Source organism: Gadus macrocephalus, chromosome 22 (genome assembly GCF_031168955.1).
Source record: "Gadus macrocephalus chromosome 22, ASM3116895v1".
NCBI lineage: Eukaryota > Metazoa > Chordata > Actinopteri > Gadiformes > Gadidae > Gadus > Gadus macrocephalus.
In genome coordinates, this window is record NC_082403.1 from 17,244,924 (window position 1) to 17,255,489 (window position 10,566).

The window sequence follows — 10,566 nt, forward strand, 5'->3', positions numbered from 1 at the left end:
GAGTTGAGACCCGCTGGAGCGCAGTGAAGAATGCGCTTTCTGGCTCCACCCTGCGATACGCAAATTACGGTCAGATGTTTACACCAATTCAGGGTGGAGTTGCGATTTTTACGTAAGAAAAAAATCCATATCCTGTCTTTGGAACCTGCGTGACAGGCGTAGCAACCAATAGGCATGTAGCGTTACAAGCCTTGGACCAATGAGAAGTTCGGAAATCTGGTCCTTCTTTTCAGTCTTCGGTTCCTCCGTGGATAGGGCAGCGCCAGATATTTCTTGTAGGAATCTTGAGATAAAACAACAACTTCACTTGTTGGATACATCCTACACTTCTCCGTTTTGACGGTGAGTACAGTGCGTTAAACGGGTGGGTTTTATACCGCATATGTTGTTTAGGTATGCGCACGAGTAGCGTTACGCCCTATCAGAGGCGCTGTCAAGTTACTTCCTGCTCTGACAAGGCCGAAGAACCCAAGTTTTATTCAACCATTCTCTTACTAAAATGTTAAAGGTGATACAATAAATAATATACATCGCCCCCGAAACAAGTATTTTCTCGTAACGTTAAATGTAGGCTAACTCGTTTAATGTAAAGTGTTAAATTGGACGCGCCGGGGCCGTTGGCCTGTGCATTACCGTCATACGGCTCTTACAGTAGGACACAATAATGTAACCATATGTACATGTTGGGTTAAAATCAGCTGGATATTAATGATGTCTATACACACATCGGCTCATATGTAGGACCTACGGCCAGCACTGAGCACTTACAGCGGGTTTCCTATGATCTCACTGGTATCACTCAGAAGCTTGTAATTAGGAGACCACAAATAGAAACCTTACCCTATAGTGCACTTTCGCCAAGCTATATGGGCATTTGTTTGTGTTTAAAACCAAATTGGATCCGCTCTTTTCTTGGGAGATTACAGGACAATGAACAGCTATACAGTCATGTTTCCCATTGAAAGGCAAAGGGTACAAAAGGGTTGCACAAAGGGTCCTGTGGTTCTCTGGCACGAATTCATTGAAACTTGTGTGCCCTTTTTTTGCTATCATATTTATGCGTCTCAGTATTTGTAATACTGTGTGCCATAAATGCAACAGTAGGCTATGGCCTCGGATCAGAGTCAACCTTTTCACTGAGAAGTCGTTGACAATCTCATAATGTAATTGCTGTCTCCACGGTTTTGACAACTCTTCTCCAATGAACAGGCTTCTTGTTAGTTCTGCTTCTTTAATAGTTCGTCTGGTATTCTGATGAGTGTCTACTTCTTGACCGGTCACATGAGTGTATTTGAGGAACCCCGACCACATGAAGGCTTTTGCCTTTCTCACAGAACATCTCTCCCATTTGAAACCTCATTAAGTAATTCCCTATGTGTGTGTGTTTCCTTGTTACAGGGCCCAGGAGCCACTGAACACTAAGCCCCTCTATCCGCCATGCCTCTGGTGACGAGGAACATCGAGCCCAGGCATGTGTGTCGCCAGACACTCCCTGAAAGCGTCCGCAGCGAGCTGGAGTGTGTCACCAACATCAGCCTGGCAAACATTATCCGACAGCTCGGCAGCCTAAGTGAGTTGTGTGTGTGTGTGTGTGTGTGTGTGTGTGTGTGTGTGTGTACTTACTATGTGTGTACATTAGCTTTAATTTCTGTATAAATGTACATTATTGATGTGTGTCTATTGACTATTTTTATACATTAGCCTTAATGTGTGTGTGTGTGTGTGTGTGTGTGTGTGTGTGTGTGTGTGTGTGTGTGTGTGTGTGTGTGTGTGTGTGTGTGTGTGTGTGTGTGTGTGTCTCTGTATTGACTATATGTGTTCATTAGCCTTAACTTCCGTCGCGTGTCCATTATTCATGTGTGTGGTTGTGTTTAGGCAAGTATGCGGAGGACATATTTGGGGAGCTATTTGTGCAGGCGGAGGCGTTTGCAACACGGGTGAACACGCTGGGAGAGAGGGTGGATCGCCTGCAGGTCAAGGTCACCCAACTGGACCCCAAAGAGGAAGAAGGTACATTCACACACAACCACAGGCACACACACTACACATGCACAGAAAACCAGAGCAAAGAAAAAAACGATGACGACTGTAAGTGCTGTCATTTTTTAACACGGTACTAAGTAAATCTAAATCTGTCCATCGCCTCCATTAAAACATTAATAATATATCTACCCTCGCTCCAATTTATTTTCTTATTGCTTACGTATCTCTCCTATCAATGATTATATTTCATATCTAATAACTCCATTTATTTGTAGATCATTTTTGTAGTTCTTTGTATTCTCTTCTTTTTGAATTGCACCAACAGCTGTGAGACGCACATTCCCTGCGTTGCACTACCAGATAAATTAGATCTTCCTTTGTCTCTTGACCCCCCCCCCCCCCCCCCCCCCACACACACACCTCCCGCCGTCTCCCTCAGTGTCCCTGCAGGCAATCACCCAGCGCAAGGCCTTCCGCAGCAACCTGACCCAGGACCAGCAGATGTTCACGCGGCCCTCCCTGCCCATGCCCATCCAGGACACCTACCAGACCTGCGACGAGCCACCGCCGCTCAACAACCTCAGCCAGTACCGGTAAGGGCCCCCGACATACGCACCAGAGCCCAGGGAAACCCCTAGAACAAGATGAGGACTTTATGAACCCCAGACGGGAGGCTTCGGTGTCACGGCAGCAGCTATTGGACGGTAGTAGAAAATGAAATACAACGAAATGAAAATATGTATCCCTGCGCAAGAAATGCAGATCAGAAATAAGTGTCAACATTATTGACAGTTGAGGTGGAGGTTGAGATTATTGACAGCATGTGTTATAAATTTGACAGACTCCTAAATCGAAGTGACGTCTAAGTGAAGAACTCTTAAAAACACTTAAAAGGGTACGTCAAGATATCTGTACATCGACGATAGCCTGACTTGCAGACGAGCTGAAGTTTGAAATTCATCATGTGCATCCAGGGGAGGAGTTGAATCCCTGGGTCAGCATTTGCTTTCCGTTACTTTCATTATTGCTGAGTTACAGTAGCCTTGCCCATGTTCATGGGAGGGGAACGCACTACAAAGTTCACTTCCCCAAGATTGTGAATAGTCCCACAACACGATTGAAGTTTGTCTGCAGACACACAGATAATTTGGTATTATTTTCGGCACTTTGATTATTAGGCTACATGTGATTTTGCCGATTGCGCAATTATATTATCCACTGCTCCGAGCGGCTGATTAGTCAAAACAGAGGGTGATACGTCAGCGGCGGGGTTACTAGCACTGGTTTCTAATAAGCCAAACTCGTTGGGAAGCAATTAGAAGTTAATTCCGCTCACATGGAGCTAGGCAACTGTCATTCTGTAAGTCAATGGACGATACAGATATGTCTGTTTATCCTTTTAATAACACTTATGTGCCTATGATGAGAAATGTAGACGAGAAATGACGGAAGGAAACTGTGAAAAAGAATTTCCCTAAGGGGACAACTAATAAACTAACTAACTTTTGAATTAATTATAAATTAATCCTAATTGAGAAATGAATTGATCTGAGGTTGTCATGCATGTTAATTCATGACATCTGTGAAACACATGCACACACACACAGGAGGGTATGTTGACGATTGTGTGTGGTGGCCTGCAGGGATGACGGGAGGGAGGCGTTGAAGTTCTACACGGACCCGTCCTACTTCTTTGAACTGTGGAAGGAGAAGATGTTGCAGGATACCAAAGACATCATGAAGGAGAGACGCAAGCACAGAGTGAGTCCAGCACAACCCCCCCCTCACACACACCCCACTACCGTACACCCCACCTGCTCAAACACGCGCGCATGTGTCCGGTGGCTGCTTTTGTTTGCAACTCCTGAATGTCCGTGATGGCTCTCTATTTTTCCCTCTCTTGCTCACCCACCATCTCTCCCTCCCCCTCTCTCCCCACTGCCCCTCTGAGCAGAAGGAGAAGAAGGACCTGAACCCGCGGACCCTGAATCCCCGTAAGATCAAGACCAGGAAGGACGAGTGGGAGCGTCGCAAGATGGGCGAGGAGTTTGTGGTGCCCAAGAATGACCTGACGTGAGTTTGAGCTCTCAGCCCAACAGGGCTCACCCAAGGGTTCGGCTCCCTCGATTCTGAGGGACACCTCATTCTACCACACCTAACGTCCATGTAGTCACATGGACGTTAGGTGTGGTAGAATGTTGGAGGGCATGAGCTAAGTGACGGACCCGTTACGTCCTTGCGGACCCTCCTTGCGTTCACCGCAAGGGCCTGACGTGCGCCTCCCCAAAAATGTTAACTCCGTCGAGGCGACTCAGCAGCAAGGGCTGTGATTGGTCCGCTCACTAAAACCCGACGCAGAACCAAAACAGGTTCACGACTACGTCGAAGCGTCTGCGTGGTCGTTGCGTTGCGTGACGTGGGACCATAATCAGCCCTTTGGTCACACCAATGTCTTAACACACAACCAACACATGTTTAAATCAACCAATCCGGATGAGTCATACATTCTCCAGTGTTTGAAGATGCTGATCGAGCGGGCTATGAAAGTAGCCAGGATGTTTTGTTGTCCACCTTTTTAACCGCATTATACCTGTGATTGATCACAAAAGTATATTTTATTACTGGTGGTCCGGATTTCCTACCAATGCGTAAATGAAAGAAAGCTATTGCAAACGGTGGATTTTAAGGAAGGAAATACAAAAGCCAAAGTCACTCAAAACCCATTTGAGATTGCGTTAGAGAAAATGTGTGTCTACGTGTTTGCTTATGATTACAATATGGCGGACTCTTTTGTCGACGGGCATGTTTGGTCCAAGGGCAAAGCGAGCCATATGCGCTGGCCCTTTACTAACGACTAAGGTATCTGGGAGCTGTGACTCTTACTGACATTGGCTCCTTTCCTTTTTAAACGTGTATGAACCACAACGAACCAACCAGCCCTGAGCAGCAGAGCCCAAAGACCTCTGCTGTGTGGATACGGACTCAGAGTAAAGTCTTAGGACAGAATAACAGACTTAAGTCATACACAAAGTGAGCAACTAAATACAACCATGCCACTGGAATCGTTCACAAACATGAGCTGCTCCCACCTGGTCAGTATCAGAATTGCTTTTATTAGTACATATAGTACAATTCTTAGGCTTGGTTCAACAGCCCCATAGCAGCAACTATACGATATAAGTAAATAGATAAGTACAAATTATAATATGTAAAAAAAAAATAAGGCTGTCAAACGATGACACATTTTAATCGCTTAGTATTGGTGAGTTAACTCACAATTAATGGCAATTTTTTAAATTCTATTTTAAATCAATTACAATTGAAGTTAAATTAGGTCATAAAATGGAATGACACATTATCATTCATACCAAATGTACTTCATAAGCAACAACTAGACCAAGTGATCTTGAGGGAGTTTTATTGACTATCAGTGTGGGTTGAATAGGAAATTTACGGAACACTACAGATTTGGGAATTGTAAACAGGCAGTTACTTAGCACAATTGTAAACCAACAGTTACTTCAAGTGTAGTTTAATTCAAACAAGTAGCACCACAGATTTGTGAATTGTAAACAGGCTGTTACTTACTGCAAGTGTTATTGAGTGTAAAGTAAGTGGAACTAAAAGTGGGTGAATTCTGATATGAAGGGATAGTGGGTCCTGTGGGCATAACCTTTCAATATCACAGTGAAAATAAAAGAGTGCGTTCATTTTTATTAAACAAATTAAAATAAGGTTGCGTTTTTATCGAGCACATTTTACATCCCTAGTAAAACAAGTAACAAGGTAAAAATAAGTAGCAGAAGTTTAGTCGCACACATGTCAGGTAAAACCGCCTGGGTAACAAAGAACCGCTGGAAACACATTGTACACCTTGTACATATCGTGTTAAAAGAGCATCAGCTTGTGTCACGATACAAACGCCACCCGTTCCAGTACGCTGGGGACGTCAAATCCCCTTCTATACAAACGTCCTCCCGGTGTTTGCGTGGAGCGTCCCCTCGGTGGACGGCCGTAGTGTGCGCCGTGCTGTTACTGACGCCACCGTTGTGTCTCCAGGAACTCCACGGAGGGGCTGAACCTGAACGGCAGCATCGGCTCGGGGGAGGGCTTCACGTCTGAAGGCTACGACCAGAGCTCCTACCCCTACGAGCCCGGCTCCCCCATGTCCCCCTCGCACGACGACGACCTGCCCCCGCCGCCCGACATGGGGTAAGGCCCCTCCTCCAGGTTCACCGCAGCGTCAACGACGTCAGCAAACTGGCGCACACTCTGCCCGCCTTTTGGCTCCGCACAGTCACAGCTATCAAAGAACATGAGCATAGCATATAGCACAGAGCTGTAGGTAGTAGCACAGCGCTATAGGTAGTAGCACAGAGCTATAGGTAGTATCACAGCTATAGGTAGTATCACAGCTGTAGGTAGTATCACAGCTGTAGGTAGTATCACAGCTGTAGGTAGTATCACAGCTATAGGTAGTATCACAGCTGTAGGTAGTATCACAGCTATAGGTAGTATCACAGCTATAGGTAGTATCACAGCTATAGGTAGTATCACAGCTGTAGGTAGTAGCACAGAGCTATAGGTAGTAGAACAGAGCTACTGGTAGTAGCACAGAGCTGTAGGTAGTAGAACAGAGCTGTAGGTAGAAGCACAGAGCTGTAGCTAGTAGCACAGAGCTATAGGTAGTAGAACAGAGCTTTAGGTAGAAGCACAGAGCTACACCATATTATACAAGGCTTGCATAATATGGTGTAGAGGGCGGGATGACTCAGCAGTTACTTTGAGGGTGTCATGTCAGCGCGAAGGCTTGTTCATGTTTAGAGTCGGATTTCTGGTGCAAATGAAAGGTCTGCTATCCAGGAGGTCCTGGAGAGGGAGCGGAGCTTCTGGGTCGATTATTCTACAACGTTGATTGTTTTTAGTTTTACGTTGCGTGATTCGAGAAGGGGTTGTTATTGTTTTGAACCCGCGCTGTGTTTTCCAGCAGCTACGACGGAGCACCCACCCAGAAGCGCCCCGGGGTGCTGAGCCCCACCCACCCCCCGCCCGCCCCGCCCATGGGCTCCCAGATGGGCGGCAACCGGCCCGGCCTCGTGCCCCCCCCGGCCCCGCCTCCCCCGCCTCCCGTCTCCGGCGGCTTCGGAATCCCGCCGCCTCCGCCCGGGTTCGATGCCCCGCCCTCCCCCCCGCCCTTCTCCTCCTCTCCCAATGCCTATCCCTCCCCCCCTGCTCCCCCGCCCCCTCCCAGCTTCGCCTCCATGTCCCCGCCTCCCCCACCTCCCCCACCCTCTATGGGCGGAGGCCCCCCGCCACCCCCCCCACCACCGCCTCCTCCCGGCCCCCCTCCCCCCGGGCCCCCTCCGCCCCCCTCCTCCGGTGGGTTTGCTCCTCTCCCCCCGTCCGGCGGTGCGCCTCAGCCCCCGCCCCAGGAGGAGGAGGGCGACGCCCACAGCGACCTGCTCCAGGCCATCCGCCAAGGTACAGTCCCTGCCCTCGGGGGGGGGGGGGGTGCACCGTGTCTACAGTCAGGTCCCACAGACACACTGAAACTATCTATGGGGTCCTGGAGGAAAACATTTAAGAACCCTTGCTCCAAGATAATGTAGTCACGTCAATAGTTCAATTTCTTGTATTATTATTATTATTATTATCAATGCTCAAGGTCAACTTTTCTTTTTTTCAAACGTGACAATGTTTTAATGACTGTTGACCTTTGACCCTCCTAAACCCCCCAGGCTTCAACCTGCGCAAGGTGGAGGAGCAGAGGGAGCAGGAGAAGCGGGACGACGTGACCAACGACGTGGCCGCCATCTTGTCCCGCCGCATCGCCGTGGAGTGCAGCGACAGCGAGGACGACTCCTCAGAGCTGGACGACGACGATTGGTCCGATTGATCAGATTTAGCCCGCCCCTTCCCCACTTCCCCCCCTAATCATTCGTCTCCTCACCCGACGTGTGTGTGTGTGTGTGTGTGTGTGTGTGTGTGTGTGTGTGTGTGTGTGTGTGTGTGTGTGTGTGTGTGTGTGTGTGTGTGTGTGTGTGTGTGTGTGTGTGTGTGTGTGTGTGTGTGTGTGTGTGTGTGTGTCTACATTTTCCGAAGATCCGAGAGTGGGAAAATTTCAAATACTTCTCTATTTGTATAATTTCTGAGATTACGGTGAGCATTGTATTAAAATTACCAGCACAATGCTACTCCCGTCGGAGAATCTAAATATATATATATAAAGCTTTAAAGTATGAGTTCATGCATGTGTAAACAAAGTGATCTAGTATTTCCTATATATAGACACGTATATAACCAATCACCCTTTTTATCATTTGTAAGCAACCTGCTTTAATTACGTTTTGCATTTTGTTTTGCCACTCTATGTACAAACAGTATACTGTAAATTCAGTATTTATATGTTCTTGATGGAAACACCATTTTTTTTTATTCTGTGAAACATTGCCAACATTATTACTGTTTCACTGGCCATTAGGTAGTACTAGAACATATAGTTGTTTGTATGATACGGTTGTGGTTTGTGTTTCATGTAATTTCGTATTTCATATTGCAAAAACTAATTACACAATCTCGTTAAGACCAAAACACACTTTATTTTTTTCCTACTCCTCTTTCACACTTCTATTTCCTTCCGTCTATGGTTGTCATGGGAACAATTGCCATGAGGATGTGGTGCTCATTTCCTAACGGGGGGGGTGTGGCGATGGCTGGGCGGCGGGTTGACTGTCACCGGGACTGCTGACTCGGATTGCTTCACACAATGATCGCTGATTATTCATGAATTCATGTTGCAGAGTTCAGTGTGAATAAAGGCGGTTGTCTCATTATTGCCTGTGGGGTTTTACACGACTGCGGTGTTGAACAGACTCTGACCCTCACCCCTTTACCGTGCCCGTCATAAGCTCATCTCTTCGTGGGTATCTATAGCCACACCTTCTGCCATGTAAAATAATACGACCCCTGCTTCGCCTATTCCAAAACATATTCCTGTGCCATTTTAGTAAGTGCCTTTATTTTGTAATTATGCCCGATCAATAATTTGTTTTGGACCAAGTGCCTTTTGTTAGAATTATATATCTTGTCTTTTTTATTAAACAAGCCACAATCAAGCAGCATGTTTAGTCACAACTCTGCTTCAACTCGCCTATGCATACTGTAAATTACGATGATAAACATGTCAATAAAGATAGTCAAAATGGATTCCACATTTAGTTTTCTTTAATCCTTTACGTACGGCTCCTACGATACATACAGAATCGACTCCTTAGTAATGGATTAAACCATGATTCATTTAAAGGCGGGTTCCTAAACCGGTATAGCGAATCAAAATAATTTGATTCGGTGTTCCGAATCATATAATCTACGAGAGAAAGGCTTTTTATTTATTATTCCTATAAATACCCTTGATTTATCTTCACAGCGGATGTCACCTGTGATGTTTCCCATGTGGCGGACTCTGCTTGGTGGGTGGGAGGAAGGGAGGGGGAGAAACTCCTCGTGGGCCAGGACATGAGCACACGTGGAGGAGGAGGAGGATCCATCTTATGTAACCCCCCTCTTCTCCTCCTTATGTCAGCTCCTCATAACCAGACACGACAGGGCGCGTGTTTGGGCGGAAGGAGGGGGCCCGAGCTCCACCAAACCTTTCCTTTCACCACCAAATTATTTAACGCTCAGAGCCGCGGGCAGCTTCTGCTGGGGCTTCACTGGATTAAAGTCAGACGAGCAGACCGGGAGCGGAACAAACCAAGAGAGGACTCTGACGTGGATTGCTAGAAAAATTCACATTTATTATTCATCTTTATAAAAAAATCATTTGTTTCAAAAAGGTTGTGCAACAGGAACATAGGATCACAAACTTTAAAAGTGCCTTTGATAGCATGTGCAAAATAGAATCTCCCAGGTCGTAGGACATTTTTAAATAGGCATTGGTGCACACAAGACTCGACCTCTTCAGGTCATCAAACATGTCACATTAGAGTATGTTAGGCCAGAGAATGTTTAAGGGCTTGCATTTGAAGGGCTTGCATTTGAATTCCAACATCCTGTCCTATCTTAAAGTGCTAAAGATGATCAATTCGTTATCCACACCGTACACGATTTATTGGGGTGCTTTCCGCTATAGACGAGATTGCTGATTCCCGTGATTGCTCCATCCTGCATGTCCAGGGGAGTTACAATTGATTGTGAATGAGGCACAAGAACACAAGAGACGGTACATTCAGTCTCTGTAGGGGCAGCCAGAGTGCTCCTCCAGCCAAGATTGTGGCACAGTACGTTCTGCTAACATGGGATCTGCAGACACACACTTCATCTTCTCTGGTACACTTATACAACTTCTGTGTGTATGTGTGTGTGTATGTGTATTTGTGGCTGCGGCCGTGTGTGTATGTGTGGGGGTGGGTGTGTACGTGGGGGCTTGCGTTTGTGTGTGTGTGTATGTGGATTTATATGTGTGTAGGTGGAGGCGTGTGTGTGGGTTTGGCAGCCTTCGCGCTTCTTCTGCATTTTGGCATCTTCAAGGTGGTCCGTGTAACTTGGTCCGTTCAGAGGGGGGGGGGGGGGGGCTGTGGGTGT

General features: G+C 46.7%; 2 protein-coding genes and 1 long non-coding RNA gene across 4 annotated transcripts in view; 2 read left to right on the forward strand and 1 right to left on the reverse strand.

Moving 5' to 3' along the window:
* The first annotated feature begins 188 nt into the window (after positions 1 to 188).
* Positions 189 to 9,189, forward strand: wasf2 (WASP family member 2). Of its 2 annotated transcripts, none has more exons than XM_060042650.1 (9): positions 189 to 342; positions 1,399 to 1,570; positions 1,876 to 2,010; positions 2,423 to 2,576; positions 3,627 to 3,744; positions 3,938 to 4,056; positions 6,043 to 6,195; positions 6,971 to 7,464; positions 7,722 to 9,189. In XM_060042650.1, exons 2-9 carry the CDS (start codon positions 1,438 to 1,440, stop codon positions 7,877 to 7,879), a joined length of 1,464 nt encoding a protein of 487 aa, XP_059898633.1. In that variant the 5' UTR covers positions 189 to 342; positions 1,399 to 1,437; the 3' UTR covers positions 7,880 to 9,189. The 2 variants fall into 2 exon arrangements, with proteins under 2 accessions (XP_059898633.1, XP_059898634.1); XM_060042651.1 differs by having other exon boundaries at positions 6,974 to 7,464.
* Positions 6,203 to 6,948, forward strand: LOC132450651 (uncharacterized). The gene is made up of 3 exons (XR_009523893.1): positions 6,203 to 6,386; positions 6,477 to 6,512; positions 6,549 to 6,948. It is a non-coding gene; the product is annotated as an uncharacterized LOC132450651 (long non-coding RNA).
* A 552-nt stretch (positions 9,190 to 9,741) lies between the features above and the next one.
* Positions 9,742 to 10,566, reverse strand: part of gpr3 (G protein-coupled receptor 3) — a 2,764-nt gene continuing 1,939 nt past the window's right edge. The window contains exon 1 of the mRNA XM_060042653.1: positions 9,742 to 10,566. This exon is cut by the window's right edge and continues 1,939 nt beyond it. Coding sequence (XP_059898636.1) covers position 10,566 — 1 coding nt within the window. The 3' untranslated portion in view covers positions 9,742 to 10,565.

Excerpts from the sequence above, each read along its gene's own strand:
- wasf2 (XM_060042650.1), top strand. The coding sequence starts at position 1,438 with ATGCCTCTGGTGACGAGGAACATCGAGCCCAGGCATGTGTGTCGCCAG. Across the intron at positions 1,571-1,875 it reads CCGACAGCTCGGCAGCCTAA|GCAAGTATGCGGAGGACATA; the intron begins GTGAGTTGTGTG and ends GGTTGTGTTTAG. Across the intron at positions 3,745-3,937 it reads AGGAGAGACGCAAGCACAGA|AAGGAGAAGAAGGACCTGAA; the intron begins GTGAGTCCAGCA and ends CCCTCTGAGCAG.